Source organism: Oenanthe melanoleuca, chromosome 5 (assembly GCF_029582105.1).
Source record: "Oenanthe melanoleuca isolate GR-GAL-2019-014 chromosome 5, OMel1.0, whole genome shotgun sequence".
Taxonomy (NCBI): Eukaryota; Metazoa; Chordata; class Aves; order Passeriformes; family Muscicapidae; genus Oenanthe; species Oenanthe melanoleuca.
In genome coordinates this window covers 16,956,446-16,972,094 of record NC_079339.1, presented here as the reverse complement: position 1 = coordinate 16,972,094, position 15,649 = coordinate 16,956,446, and the positions used below count along the sequence as shown (strand labels likewise).

General features: G+C 38.2%; 1 protein-coding gene across 3 annotated transcripts in view; it reads left to right on the top strand.

The window, feature by feature from the left end:
- AP2A2 (adaptor related protein complex 2 subunit alpha 2) overlaps nucleotides 1-15,649 on the top strand; it is a 44,129-nt gene that overhangs the window by 15,705 nt on the left and 12,775 nt on the right. For 2 of the 3 annotated variants that reach the window (XM_056492092.1, XM_056492094.1), the window contains exons 3-12: nucleotides 5,563-5,705; nucleotides 6,321-6,514; nucleotides 8,445-8,574; nucleotides 9,566-9,667; nucleotides 11,090-11,198; nucleotides 11,685-11,835; nucleotides 12,248-12,416; nucleotides 13,591-13,728; nucleotides 14,958-15,140; nucleotides 15,469-15,566. In XM_056492092.1, the coding sequence (XP_056348067.1) occupies nucleotides 5,563-5,705; nucleotides 6,321-6,514; nucleotides 8,445-8,574; nucleotides 9,566-9,667; nucleotides 11,090-11,198; nucleotides 11,685-11,835; nucleotides 12,248-12,416; nucleotides 13,591-13,728; nucleotides 14,958-15,140; nucleotides 15,469-15,566 (1,417 nt within the window). The remainder of the gene's footprint in view (nucleotides 1-5,562; nucleotides 5,706-6,320; nucleotides 6,515-8,444; nucleotides 8,575-9,565; nucleotides 9,668-11,089; nucleotides 11,199-11,684; nucleotides 11,836-12,247; nucleotides 12,417-13,590; nucleotides 13,729-14,957; nucleotides 15,141-15,468; nucleotides 15,567-15,649) is intronic. The other variant, XM_056492093.1, reaches the window with a different exon arrangement.

Here is a 15,649-nt window from a genome sequence, read left to right as displayed (position 1 = left end):
AACTTGCAAGGTGTGCTGTTACACTGTTGCTGACACAGCCTCAGTATTTCTGCTTTTGTTCTAGTGTGCAAGTAGCTGTCAAGCCTGATACCTTATGTTAGGGTAACTTGGTGTTTAAAATACCCTTGTATTTAGCAGGCTGGGATAAGGTTTCACTTCTCTGGACAAGCAGTACTTTTCTTGAACCAATGGAACTTGTGCTATGGCTTTGGGTTCTGATCCAGCTTTTGTGCACCAAAGCTCAGCAGGAATTTAGAATCTCTGTACTTAAGGTGACCGTGTCTCTTGTCTAAGCATGAGGAAGCTCTGTTGCTGAGGTCACTGTGTCCTTGACAGTTGCTTTAAATGCTTGTGCATTAACTGAGATAAGAAGAATGTAGTAGAGGGAAAGTACACCAGTGTGATAAAAGGGAAGTTGTAGGAGTAAAGTGTACAGAGATGCTATTCTTTTTGTTTTACACGTTCAGACTCTAAGCTGATTTTCCTCCCATGCTTGAACCAAATTGGAAGTCTCAGTGTCAGAGCAGTAACTGCTTTGGGAGTGAAAAAATAGCAGGTTTAGTAAATTATTGTGTCACTTTGATCTCTCAAACCAGAATTTGTGCGTTAATGAAGCTGCTCACAAATCTTTAGTCTTTCTGTGGTCAGATGAACTTTGTTCTCTGCTTGATTCAGACTTGTTCTTTTTTTCCTGCTCTGGCATTAGAATTTAGTTTTGTTCTGATTGCTTAATAGGGTTTGTGTTACAAGAGTGGCTTCTAGACTTCTGATATGCTTGTGTATCTTCTTTTTAGCTTGTGCAGAAGTGCCCCAGTGTCAGGTGTTAATCGTTGCTTTTTTTTTCTTCTGCTGACTTGGTTTTCCATATTTGAGCAAATCTTCTCTATTTTCCCAAAATACACAGTAACCCTTTGGAGGAAGTTAAGATGAAGCTCTAAATATCTGTTTTAACCTGAAACTGTGTAACAGTAAATTCAGTAAATTGGTTTCCTGGCAGGCTGTGAAAGTATAGGCATTATATTTAAAATAGGCCTGCTTAGTCACACTGTCTTCTGATCACGTGTGAAGGCAATTACACAGTAAAATATTAAAGTGTCTTCAATGACAAACCGAATTGCTGGAAGTAAAATCAGTCTTCAAATATAAGTTGTAGGGCTGATCTTTATTCTGGTGTTATGGTGAATAAATACTAGTTCATGGATTTGTATGGGTTGTTTGGCACAAATATTCAGTGTTTGATGGGAGAGGGCTTGGACTGTCACTCTTACAGAAATACAGATCTTGTCTTAAAGTGTGGCTATGTTCATAAAAATCAGATTTAGTTTTCTTAGCCTCTAAGCCAGTGGCGTCCTTCTGATACAGTATATCCGTGGATTGCTGCCAAGTGCATGAACAGAGGTCAGTGTCAGTGTAGGAAGGAAGCAAAGATGCAGTGTTGTCCATTCTGTTTTGCAAAAACCATTACTGTGGTTTTAAAAGCTAAGGTTTTAAGGTAGCAATCAGCCATGTGAAAGCTAGTGAGATTAGACTTTTCAGGCTTCCTTATCTATCTCCAGTGAACATCCCAAGGACTGAACTGCTTTCTTGACCCCTCTTGCTGGTAGCAGGCTCAGTAACAGTGCAGCACACTGGCTTTAAGGATACTGAGTTAGATTGAAAAGAAGGCACTGTTTTTAAACTTTTAAACTTAGAGCTGGAAGCTGCTACTTGAGTACCAAAGGGTCTTACAGTACTTTCTTGCCTTATTATGTTCTTTTAAGAGGGCTGTGTCTCTATGAGCAATGAAAACCAAAACTTTTGTGTTGAAATACTAGGGAGGTGATACACAGAAACTTGGAAGTAGTAATTTTTTCTTAATAGTACTCATTGTTAGTTAGCTGTTAATAATTTCTTTTTTAGCAAAATAACTAATACATTTTTTCAGGGAAAGCGAGTAGTATTTGAAATGCCCACTGTGCTCAAAACCTGCTGACATGTATTGTGAATCCTTCCTGTTTCTGCTGACTTTATTTGCAGCACTTGCAAATGTTCCCGAAAGCATTTGAAAATGAGCTGAGTTAAAAGAAATGATTGTGTATTGCAATAAAGATAACAGAACATGTGACATTTCCTTCTGCTCTCATTTGGATGTTTGCTTGGGACTGGGGGAAGTTGTACTATTTTGGCACATACTTAAGCAATGAGACTTGTTATTAATGTTTAAAATAGAACCTTCAGAATTCTTTGTAAATGTGACATGGAAGGGAGAGGAATAGTTAAAATTTCAATAAGAATCCAAGTCACAGACTTCTTAAAAGTCTGGAATTAAACAACTTTTGTGAGACCTTTGACTGAAGCACTCTTTTTTCAAATTGCTCAGATAATTAAATAATAAAAATATTTTAAAAATTCCAATATACTGTTATTTCTAGGAACTAATAAGACTTTGAGGAAGAGCTGTAGTAACTCTAACTTAGCCTAGGTTAGAAGCTTGCCTGAGAACTGTCACACTGCCTTCAGTTGTGTATACAAAGAACAGGAGCTTTTGAAAGCAGCTAGTGTAGCATTTTTTCTGTCTTCAGAAAAGGTGTTTCAGGTACTGAGTTTACAATTTTTCCTTTGATACCACATGATGGAGAAGGAAGCTTCTTGTTAGAAGGATGGTGATGTGTTTTGTGCTTGATTGCATGGCGTAGCTTCTATCAAACATTCTTCAAATACTCTGAGATCCAAGGACCTTGCTAATCTGAGCTCTTAAAATACTGGTATCTTGGAAGGATATAATGTTTTAAATAGCTGGGTCCTAAACCTAAAAAAGGGATTGCCAAACTCTGACAAATAGCTTGTTTTGAAAGGTGATGTGGTTAAAAGTATACATATTTTCATCCACCTATGTTCTTTGTTAAGCAATTGGGTTGCATCATTCTGTACTCCCTCTTCTCTTGCGGTATCACAAAGTGAACACCAGTCATTTGAGAATACTAGAGATTAGATTTAATACTTCTAACTTTTGTATATTGCTGATGGATTGGCAGACTAACAGGTAGTTCAGCCTGTTGGCCTGCTGGGAATTTGGTCTTGGAGACTGAGTGGGGTGTCTTCACTTATGGTAAAGTTCACGTGAAAGCTACTTTCTGATGTCTTTTGGTGTATCTGAATCTCAGAGAAACAACTAATCATGTTAATACTATCCAATACCATAGTAAGTTCTCAGTTATGTAGGCCATGGCCACTAGAATTAGACTGACTAAAATGGATCCAGCTTATTTAGTGCCCCCTTTTGTGGATCATAATAGTATCTATTAATGGTATGGAGCATTACCTGTTCATTTCATTGATCCTCTAGAATAGCTGGCTTGTCAGGAGTTGGAATGCTTTATATTGCTAGGTAATGTAAAGCCCCACTGGTTTATTCACTGATTATTTCTTTCCCTTCTGGATCTCATGTAGATGACCAATTAAAATCATATCTTAAGAGTTTGTAGAAACTCTTCCTAAACAGCTGAAAAAATACTAGAAAACTAAAGCTGTCACTGCCTTTTCCTGTGTTTTGTTTTTGTTTCTTTTTTCCTTGCCTCTCCTAAGGAAAGGTATCTTTGGTCTGCATCTCCCTGCCATGGTGGGATAGGAAGAAGCTTCTACTCTTGAATGCCATTTTATTGGGAAAATAGTATAACAGGAAGTATTTATGCAGAATCCTCCAATGCTGCTTACACCATAGTTTGAAGGTCACAGCAGATGGGCAGACATGGTTGAGTATCTTCTCTTTCCTCTGGCCATATTGCTTCCAAAGAAAGGGAAAAAAATTATTTCTCACTGGTTCTTCTGGCAGTAATTCCAATGTCTAGGAGAGCAAAATTCCTTACGTTTGTTTGCTGACTCAGCAGAAAAAGAGCTTTATGGCAGCAAACTGTAAAAGTGGCTTGAAGAAAACATGTCTTTAGACAGCTTTCTGCAGAGCTGGCTGTTGTCAGAGGATGTTGACAGGATCCAGTATAGCTGGATTTCACTGCCATGGGTATCTTCAGTAGTGCTGCTTCCTGTATTGAATAAAATGTAACATATGTTGGCTTCTGTAGTATGGACCTGAAGATGGCTCCTCTTTGGACAACATAAAAATAGCTTTAAGGTGAAGCCTTTTGTTGGCAACTGATGCACTGTCTGTGCCAGTTTAAAAAAAATCAACGGGTGCCTAAAAACCCAAATTAGAAGGGTATCATTGTCTGCATTAAAATATCAGTGGTTTGCTTGAATTTATCTCACTTAAAGTAAGATTAAATAGATTTTTTTTTTTTTTTTAGGGTCAAAGTAGAAAGCACCCCCCAAAATGCGTAGTTGCAGCCTGTAGACATAACCTTTTAGCACTGTGTACTTCAGTGGGCCAGTGTGCTTTCTGTTGGTTCACTGTTAAATGTCTTCACACACAAATGGTAGTCTTCATTCCTTCACTAACTGTAAGTTTAGTAGTGGTAAGGTTTCCTTGGTTTTTATCCAGTCTGTGAAGGTAGTGTGAAATCGAGGGGAGATCTAGATTCCTGTGGCCTGGCAAATTTAATATGCCTCTGTATCAGTTCATGAGAAGGAAGAAGGAGCAACTTCCGTACTATTAAGATTCTTTTTAAACTTCAGATTTATGTAATAGGCAGCTAAATATAAAATAAAAAGGCAGCTTAGAGCTTTTATTGGCAAGGGCAATGAGTAAGGGATATCTTACTGAAGCTGTAGTGTATGCAGTGCTGTTCTGGCTGAGCTTGCCCATCACTAAGGAATACACACTTGATGTGACAGATCAGTTATTCTGGGCCCAGAATGCTGAGGCAAAGGAGCTTATATAGCCTTTTAGGCAGCAGTATATATCAGAATTTTGTTACCCTGACTGAACTATCCAGCAGTCAGTCTTGCCTGATTTACTGGATACCCCTTTATTTCCTGATTTGAGGTAGGGAGAGAATGCAACACAGAAAGTGTTATGTAGTTCTTCCCTTCAGGAAAAGTAATGATCTCCCAATGAACTGGAAGCTGTGCTGCTCCATGTTGTGCTTCTGCAAACTTCTAAAATCAGCAGTACTGCAACATATGGCCAAACCTATTTAGGGTACATTTTTCTTCTAAAACTGGAACACTTGTGAATACTTTCATTTTACAAAAACTTTAAAGGTTCATGGTAATCTCATTTCACGTGTTTCTTTGTGTCTTTGGGATAGACCATTGTCACCTGATCTTTCTAAAACAGCTTGCTGGGTTTTTTTGTTGCTACTGAGTTCTCTGCAGTGGTGCACTGGGAAAAGCACATTAGGACTTTTACTGTAAAATTAAGGTTTGATAATTGGTTTAGGAGGAGAATGTGTATGAAAGACATAAATGCTCTTAACAGAAGTGAGAAAATCAATATGGAGCAAACATGGATGCAATGCCTCTTAGTAAGAACATACTGTAAGGAGTCTGCAGGATACCTCAAGGACTAGATGGTATTATTTCATCACCATCCTTTAGGATATAGATAATGGTAGATGGAATTATCACTGGGTAACCAGCTAACAGCTCAACATAGTCTTAATTATTGTTTGTTTCCATGCTTTTCAGGTGACAAGGCTCTGGATGGTTACAGTAAGAAAAAATATGTCTGCAAACTGCTCTTCATCTTTCTGCTGGGTCATGACATCGACTTTGGTCACATGGAAGCTGTAAACCTGCTCAGTTCCAATAGATATACAGAGAAACAAATTGTGAGTAACTTGAGCTCTATAAAAGATAAGTTGGTCTGTCTAAAATCCTGCCTCATCTGTGGAGTCTATAAAGAATTTTGCTTAATTCCTCCTGCACTGGCGTAAAGCCTTATTTTGGCTCTAGGAATGATTCTGAAATCTAAACAACTTTGAGCACAGGGAGTCTTGAACTAGTTGCAAAAAAAGTATGTTCTGCATAAAATTATTACTCTTAAGAAACTCTCAAGTCTTGCATTAAAAGGTAAGTAACCTTTTAATTTTCTGAATATCTCTTTCCATCTCCCTAGGTAAGGCTGTGTTTATCAGGTACAAGTAGCTTATTAGTATTTGAATAATAGGCCAAAATTTTGGTTGGTCCCCATTCATCTAAAATGATCTTTTGAGTATATGCCAGAATAGACTGAGAAAACACTTGAAACCAGATAATTAGGGTAACACTGAACTTACTCATTTTTGTCTAATTCACTTAAACTTTCTAGCCTTCTCTCTGTCTAAATAGGCATTTCTGCCCATTGATATTGGATAGAAGCGTATGTATCAAAGAAATCATGTTTGCTGTTAATGCCACAGTAAATGAAGTCAGCTGAAATAAATTTTCCGTGTTGTGACTCACAGGGCTATCTGTTCATCTCCGTGCTGGTGAACTCCAACAGTGAGCTTATTCGCCTGATAAACAACGCCATCAAGAATGACCTGGCCAGCAGGAACCCCACCTTCATGGGCCTTGCTCTGCACTGCATTGCCAACGTGGGCAGCCGAGAGATGGCAGAGGCATTTGCTGGAGAAATTCCCAAAATTCTTGTGGCTGGGTAGGTGTGACATGCCTCTTTCAATAAACCAATAAACTTTCCAGCAACTTGGTTCCATTGCAGCACCTTAATTTGTGCTTGGGCTATATTGGCCCAGGCTTGCAGTATAATGACAGTTCCAGTAGCCACAGATGCTTTCACTTGCCTGAATGTGGAGTTGCTTGTAGAAGTTCAAGACTGTGTGGAAATTCAGAATTTTGGTGTCTTGAGTAGGCTTTTATGGCCTTGTTGTGATCTGATTTTTGTTTTCGATAAATCTGTGGCACTGAATACCCCTGAAATGCGTAAGTTTTATTTTCTTTACCTCTCCTGATGTAAAAAAAAAAAAAAAAAAAAAAAAAAGAACCTAAATAAATATTTATACTATAGATTTTGTTATAAACTGAAGTTCTTATGTAAATGTACCAACTTAATAAGAAAAATGATAATACTGATTTGTGAGTTTTCTTACTTCCTCTACTAGCAATATAAACAGCAATTTGTGTAAATGGCAAATAGTCACCACCAAATTTCTTACTCTAGTATAGCTGAAAGTTTCTAAACAGGCCTGGCAATTGTCTGAAGCTATAGTTAAATTAATATAAAGTTGGACCTATGATTGCAGGGCCAATTTATTTTGAAACTTGAAATGTCCAAGTGCAAACAGTGCATTTAAACTCCTATGGATATGAAACATTTTATAGTATATATGAATCTCTTAACAAGTAACTGTCTTGCATCAATACAAAAAGTGGCATGTGGTGTAAGAACTGTATTAATACTCTAAATGTCAGGCCACTGCCCTTGGCAGGTGCTGCTCTCCATGCAGCATAGTGGAGACAATACTGCAGTGATGAGTCATGGGCTTTTAATAAGATAACCTTAAAAAGTTCCAAAAATTTCACTTGGGTTCCCTAATCGCAGACAGAGCACAGTACCTTCAGGTCGGACTTGTTTAAACTTGGAGCTGTGTTTATGTTTTCTGAGATCACTCTTCATGGTCTCATTCCTTCTGCATTTTTAAGATAATGTATATGAAATATGTTTGTGTGCCTGTCCTGCTAAGTGACCTGGGCAGAATGAGCATTGTCAGTTACATTTGCAAATTCACCATAGCTCTCTTTGCTTAAATATAAATTAAAGACAGGAGGAATAGGTTCATAGTTTTGTTTTGGGGTTTTTAACTGAGGTACAACTTGATCTTATGGAAAACTGAAAAATTCATGAAGAATAGCTGGGCTGAACTTCTGCTGGAGAAATGGAGGTTTCTGAACATTTTACAAAGATTGCACACTATATGTTGCCTCTTAAAACTTGCTGGTAGAGCTCTGTGCATTTTATAGCTGTTGTCCACAAAATGCTTAATCAACTACTTTATGAAAAGGAGTTCACTGAACTAGAATAGTTGCATGCCACTCTTAAAATAGTCCATTTCTGTGCCAGCAGCAGGGATGGCAAGGTGAATAGACTTGTGGGTTGTGTGCTTGGTGACAGGCACCTTACATTGTAGGTGTAGGTGCTGAAGCTGTTCAGTAGTTCCTGATTTCTATCTGACATGCAGGACCTATCAGGAGATCCAGCTTTGGTCACATTCATAAGATAGTGTATCCGTCTGAACTATCTGATTTCAGTCAGCTTGGAAGAAGCTTGTTTTCTTGATCATCAGATGAGATGAACTTTCAGTTCTCATAAAAAGATGTCACTCAAGCTGCAAAGAATCATTACATATGTCTAGTCACCTCTATAATAGTTGAAAACCTCACTAATTAAACTTACTGGAAAAATTAAGAGGACCAAATACTTCAGCATAAGAAGACTGCAGTGATCTTCTGTTGAAAAGATGCAGCCTGACCAGGGATGCTGAGTCAGTGTGAAATCCAGCATAAAGCTGTCCTGCAAGAATTGCTGTGCCTTAACCACTGCATTTTAAATCAGTGTGTATGTCTTGCAGGGACACTATGGATAGTGTGAAGCAAAGTGCTGCTTTATGCTTGCTGCGTTTATACAGAACTTCTCCTGACCTTGTTCCCATGGGAGACTGGACATCTCGAGTGGTGCATCTCCTCAATGACCAGCACTTGGTAAATCAACTTCATTGTGCTTCTTGAGCCTGGTGTATATAGGGAATGATGTGAGTTCTACTGTTAAATACTAAATTTATTTCTTCTTGAGTCTTTCAAGCAAGTGGCTTCAGACTTTGGGAAGAAATGGAAGGAGTTATCCTTTTTTAGTTGCTGTATATATTAATTTTAATAAGACTTTGTTTACCTTTTCACTGTAGATAGAAGCATGGTATGTACAAGTTCTTCTTTTCCTCTGGCTGTAAATTCATTAATCTTGTGGCTTGTTACACTAAATCACATTGGATAGGTGTAATATGAATTTCCCAAGGCCTTTTAAGATTAGATTTGCACTAAAACTTGAAGACTTGATTTGTTTTTAGCTTAGACTTCCTTTCCTATGGTGTCCATGTCATTCTTACTTTGACGCTTATAAAAACCCAATTAGAAAGGAGACCCTGTTTTTTCCCTCAGTCCAGTTACTTTATGAAAATAAGGCTATTAATACCTGTGCTTCAACAATAATGAGTGCTTTAGTCTGCAACAGGAGTATCTGGTGTGTGTGTTATGCAAAGCCCTCTTCTCGTGTTGAGTTTTAAGAATTCTTTCCTGGATGATCTGCTGCATTGAATTTCTTCTGCTCATGCCTCTCATGTATAATAAGACATATTGTGTCCAGGCTTAATTTTAATACAGCTCTCTTATTTTAGATGTACTATCCAAACATGAGACAAAGCTAATAGAAAAAAGAGCATAAAATGCTCTGCAAGCATGGCAGTATCATGTTGTTGAAAATTCTGTTGGATTCTGCAGGTGTGTAATTAGTCTAGCTGCTAGCCAAATAAATGGTTTTTTAATGTAGGGCTTTGTAATGGGGATAAACTTTTTTTTTTCTTTTTTTTTTTTTTTTTTGTATATTGTAAAACAATTGAATTGAAAGGTGTTAATGGGCAGCATCATAAACTGATAGAAAATTGATCATGGGGTTTTTAGTGTTTTGTTTTTTCCCTAGGGTGTGGTTACTGCAGCTACAAGTCTGATCACCACTTTGGCACAGAAGAACCCGGAAGAGTTTAAGACTTCAGTCTCCTTGGCAGTGTCTAGATTAAGCAGAGTGAGTCCAATGATGACCCTGATAATACTTCACTGTTGATTAATTTACTCAGCTTTGTAGATCAGGTTAGCTTCCTGTTCAGCTTTCTAGGGTCAGATTAGTTTACTGTACCATTAAATGTGAAGATGATTCAGTGTCACTTCATGTGGATGCTTCAGGTATCCTCTTTAAATGCCTGTTGCTTACCAGGACAGAAAGCTGTATTGGCTTGCCCAAACTTTCTTAGTTTAATCCCTGCTGTGCTCCAAGTAGTAATCCTCACTTTGTTACTGTAATACCAAAGAATAGTTGGATCAAAGACTGATTCTACAGACTTCACACAAACCCCTCAAAAATGCAGACTGTAGCTTTAAATTTATCTAAGCTTCCTACAACAAAAACTGCCTTCCTATTCCTTCTTTTGAGCTGCTGCTAAGTTAATAATCATAAGCATCTGATATTCAGTGAATGATGTAGGGTTAAACAGGGGCAGGGAGGAGTGGAGGGACATGTCTGTAAGTTAACATTACTGTGCTGGAAAACTGATGTCACTGTTTTGTTTGATTTTGTTTCCCGCCCCTTCCCCTTTTGGAAGGTGTGCAAGAGGCTACTACTAGGGAGGCTACTACTTCACAAATGTATTTTGCACCCAGTTTTATGCAGTCTTATACCCAAATTAGGGTATAATAGGGTAAAATAGGCCACAGTTTGCTTTTCTTTTTAAATATGAAGATTTTTTTCTAATACTTAAAAGCAAGGAAGTGCTAAGGAAAGTGAAAGGCTGTTCTGTAATGGAGCAATAAGAATTAGGCAGAATTATTTTCAGCAAAGCTAATGCCAAACTCATGGTTACTCTAGAATAAAATAGGTAAAAGAAATTACCCCTGTGAAGAGGGGTAGTCTAATCTAATCCTTATCACATTTCATAATGCATATAAACCTCTTCTGTGAATGCTATCTCTTTTTTGCTTTGTTGTATGTATATTGCTGTGAAGGTGTTAGTTGGTTCTTCTGCTTTAGGTCAGTCTATCACAGCATCTTGTACTTGAATTGCAGGCTCACCTATCAGCAGCCACCAGACTGTTGGCTGAATTGCTGAATTGCCGGAACAGAGAAAGTCAGGCTTCTGGCTAAACATTTTGATGTTATAAGATGGTTGTCCTCATTCTTTAAAAAAGAGAAATAGACTTGAAAAAAAAGAGAATAGGCTTTCAGAGGAGACTCCCTAGACTACTGTATCTGCAAAATTGGATTTCCATTACTAGCATTTACTGTGGTATACTCATGGCAGCTTGCACCTAATTAATCTACTGAACTAGACATTGCTAGTGACACAGTTTTTTAAGCATCAGTTAGAGGTGACCTACAGTGTTCTTTGGGTCGTTTTCATGATTGTGAATCAATTAATTTCAGCAGCTAACGTGCTGGCTGTTTGTTTTACAGATTGTAACTTCTGCATCAACAGACCTTCAGGACTACACATACTACTTTGTTCCTGCTCCCTGGCTATCTGTGAAACTTCTAAGGCTGTTACAGTGCTATCCACCTCCAGGTAATGCACAAATCACAGCACTGAAGATCTCTCCTACGCAGTACACTGGCTCCAAAGAGCTACTGCACTGCAGTGTTACCATAGCTTGAAGTGCAAGCACATTGTCTTAGGGCAAAGATACTGAAGTTTGTACTCTTGAGTGTTTCTGGTAGCTCCAAGGTACTTGGCCTTATGAATTATGTTGTGTTCAATTTTAACAAAATATCTAACCAGTGTGCATTTTACAAATTATTGGCAGCTGCCATTTTAAACATTCATTAATATTATCAACTGTATTAAAGCCTTGAAGTATGTTGTAGTGCAGCTTGTATTTGATTTTTTTCTCCCCCAAATAGAACTGTGGCTTGAAATTCTTTTCCCTTGTGTGCATTGGGGAGTGTAAATGTTTTTCATGTCTTAGAATAGTTCAGTTAATTTGGATTTAGCCAGGGAAAAACCTAAGGTTTGGAGCAAAACGAAGTTGTCCAACGGCTCATTGTTCTCCAGAAGACCCTGCGGTACGTGGCCGTCTGACAGAATGCCTGGAAACCATCCTCAACAAAGCACAGGAGCCACCAAAGTCAAAGAAAGTGCAACACTCAAATGCGAAGAATGCTGTCCTGTTTGAGGCAATAAGCTTAATTATACATCATGACAGGTGAGCTGGGACAACACTTCTGTTATCAGAGGGGTTTTTCAAGTGAAAAACAGGAGCTTTGTCTGGAACAGTTAATTGGATTTTAATGGGGGAGGGAGTGGAGGGGGAAAAGAATATGAAGTTGCTTGCTAGATTGGAACACAACCACAGCAACGTAACTGAACAATGTTAATGAACTGTGTAGCTTTGGGTTTTGCTGCTTCTTTATTTGATGTTTTGTATTGACCTCACTGCTCTAATCCAACAGAGATTATTTGCTCACAGTTTCTGAATTTACGTTTCACTAGCAAAGCATTCTAGCAGACACTTTAAGGCATTTTAAGAAATTTCCACTGCAGAAACAGTATTCTGAATGGAGTGTTCTCAAACCTGTTGCTTTTAACCCTTTCACTTTCTCTCCTGTTCTGTGCAGTGAGCCAAACCTACTAGTCCGTGCCTGTAACCAGCTAGGTCAGTTCTTGCAGCACCGAGAAACTAATTTGCGTTACCTAGCACTGGAAAGCATGTGCACGCTTGCCAGCTCTGAATTCTCACATGAGGCTGTGAAAACACACATAGAAACAGTTATCAATGCATTGAAGGTAAATATTGAAGTGTGTGGTCTGTTGTTGAGTGTTATCTTCTCCCCTGCCTCAATGCCCTCTTCCCCACTTCCCCAAGCTCCCTGTCCCCAGTTAAGTTAATAATACTTAGGGACCAAACAAGTTATTCTTTGAAGTCTGCTTCAATTTTTTACCTCAATCCAGGAAAATCTTGGTGTGCTGGCAATTGCAGAAGTCAGCTCTCGTTGATTCCTTTGCCTTGCTGGTAAATCTGATATCTGTAGCTCTGTCCCCTGTAACACTGCTATCTGCTCAAGTGTGGGCTGAAGATGAATAATTGTTTAAAAATATGGAATTTCAAAATTGAGAATGCTGGAAAGACAGTTTTATTACTGGTATTGGACACTTTTCCTTCACTGTAGTAGCTTATGGGGAGTGGTACAGCAGATCAGCTTCCACTGCAGAATTGTAAAGATTAGAAACCAGAAAGACATGTTCCCATGCAATGTTTGTGACAAAGCAGAAGTCAAAAGAGTAAGACTCATTTTCCATAAATTTTCTTGCATACTTGGATGTTTATATGCTTTGTTTTCTTCCAAGTTTGTGCTGTAGCATATTTATACATTTGTCTAAGTTCAAAGTATGTATTTGTTCTAGCTGGACTTCAGTTGTTACAAGGCATGCCAGACACTAAACTTGCAGGTAGCTGAATGCTCATTGGCCTGGTAAGAATTTAACAATTTCAGACAGTTACTGGTGCATTTATGGCCACTGGTACCAGTTACTTAGTGCAGGGTGGAGCACAGATTCACTCACCCTCCTCTGTGTAATACTGAAGTGTTCTGTACAAACTCCTCCATTCTTTCAGCACCTGCACAGATTTGAATAAGTTTGCTACAGAAACAAAACCTGATGATTTGAATTTTTGTGATAGTATTTAGACGCAGGAAGCTGAGTCTCCACTGACCTCTTCCTAGATGACTAAAAGTGAGAAATAGCATAAGAAACTCACAGCTTATATAGAGTTACATCTTCATATATAGATATATATAAGCTTATATCTTATCTAAAGAGTTTATTCTACATTTGAAAAATTATGCAAATTAATTTTTTTAAAATTTGACTGTGTATTATACTAACTTTCATCTTTGAGTTGCATGTATTTTCCGAACAGAGATGAAATCGTACTGAACTTTGACTGTGTCTTTTGCAGACTGAAAGAGATGTAAGTGTACGACAAAGAGCTGTAGATCTCCTGTATGCAATGTGTGACCGAAGCAATGCCCAGCAGATTGTGGCTGAAATGCTCAATTACCTGGAGACTGCCGATTATTCCATTAGAGAAGAAATTGTAAGCTATTGGTATTTTTCTTAAATATTTGTTTCATAGCAAGATTTGGTACCATAAATATAATTTGATTGGGTTGCTGCATAATCTGTGATAGAGATTGCTTTTCATGGTGGCTTAAAAAAACCCCAGACAAAACTACTAAAACAAACCAACTCGTGACTTTGTAGTCTAATAGCAAAGAATTTAGATTAAATCAATCCGGGGGCAGGGAGGAACCTTGGAAACTTAAGAATTTTAAAAGCTGATCTTGATCTCGGGACAGTGCATAAAGAAAGCGAAGTGAATTTTATATGTGAGCCCCAACACATTCTCTACATCTGAGGGTTAGGTGCTACTCTAGTCATTGCCCAACAACTTCAAAAATTAGTGGTAAATGCTTATTTGTACGTAGAATTTTGTATGCTTTGAGAATGTTCAGTCTAAGGGTTCCCAAAACCAGTACCTTATAATCAACTAAGAGGCCTGATATTTATTTCACTCCTACCAGGGTGAAAGTTATAATACTTAACTTAAACCTTTTTAGGATGGTAAACTAAACTTGTTCTTACAGTAGTTATTTAGCTTAGTTAGGTGATGAAGTCCCTTGGTTGGAGAAGTGAATGTGGTCTACCGTGTTAGTTGATTTATGTCTTGTGCTGTGTGTCTGCTGCTGGCAATGTCCCCTGACTTGGCAGATAGGGAGAATTTAATTCTGTTCCCTTATATTGACCTATTCTTTTAAGAGTAATAAATGCAACTGATATTAAATTGTGTGGGGTCTCCCATGAAGCTGATTGTTTGCTTCAGGGTGCAGGAATCTGATTATGACCTGAAAAAGTCAGCTATGCTTTGGTGACTCTATTTGCCTCTGCTATCTTGAATTTCCTTTTGCCTTTTTTTGAGATGTTTCCAATTTCCTATTTAATCCTGTCTTAGTGGTAGTTTACATGATGTTTTTATAGCAACCAAAAAATGTTCCATAAATTGCTCTTGATCACTTAGGTACACACTTGGAAAGCCACCAAGATGCAATATATTTGAATGCATTATGGGGAAAGCAGTATGTGCCTGACAACTGCTGTATTCTGGCACAACATTTCAATGTTCACCTTTCACCTTGGCTGTGGGAACAAGTGAACAAGCTCATGTATCTGAAACTGAGACTTCTAGGCCAGTGTGGGGCATCACCAGATGTGTATAGCTCATAGTCAGAGCTAGCCAACCTTCTGTGTTGTCTTTTTTGTGCTCAGGTTCTGAAGGTTGCAATTCTAGCTGAGAAGTATGCAGTGGATTACACCTGGTACGTGGATACAATCCTGAATCTGATTCGCATTGCTGGTGACTATGTCAGTGAAGAAGTGTGGTACCGAGTTATTCAGATTGTCATCAACAGGGATGATGTGCAAGGATATGCAGCAAAGACTGTTTTTGAGGTGAGAATAACTGTTTTCAATTTCCTTTCAAAATAAGAATTAAGAAAGCAGCACATGATGTGACAGGGGAAAATTAACGAGCTCTATCTGTTGTCAGAAGTCCTCAGTGCTGCTAGATGGGCCTAAGAGTGCTCCTAATGAAGTAATACTCATATTAAAGTCTTCTTTGAAATCATACCACCCATCATGTTTTTCTCATAAATGCTCTGTAGTGCCAAGATCTGTGATCTGCTCTTGCAGGAAAGTAGGTGAGAAAACTGGGAATGGAAGTGACAAAAAGATGGGGCTTTCTGTACATTGTGTATCAATGATTATTAATTTGTTACAGGCCCTTCAAGCTCCAGCATGTCACGAGAATCTTGTAAAAGTAGGTGGCTACATCTTGGGAGAATTTGGAAATCTGATAGCAGGTGATCCAAGATCAAGGTAAAACACCTTCTAAAATACTGAATTGAAGTACTAATGCTTTTCTGTAAAGAATTTAATTCCTAGCATTCCTAAAGGCTAGT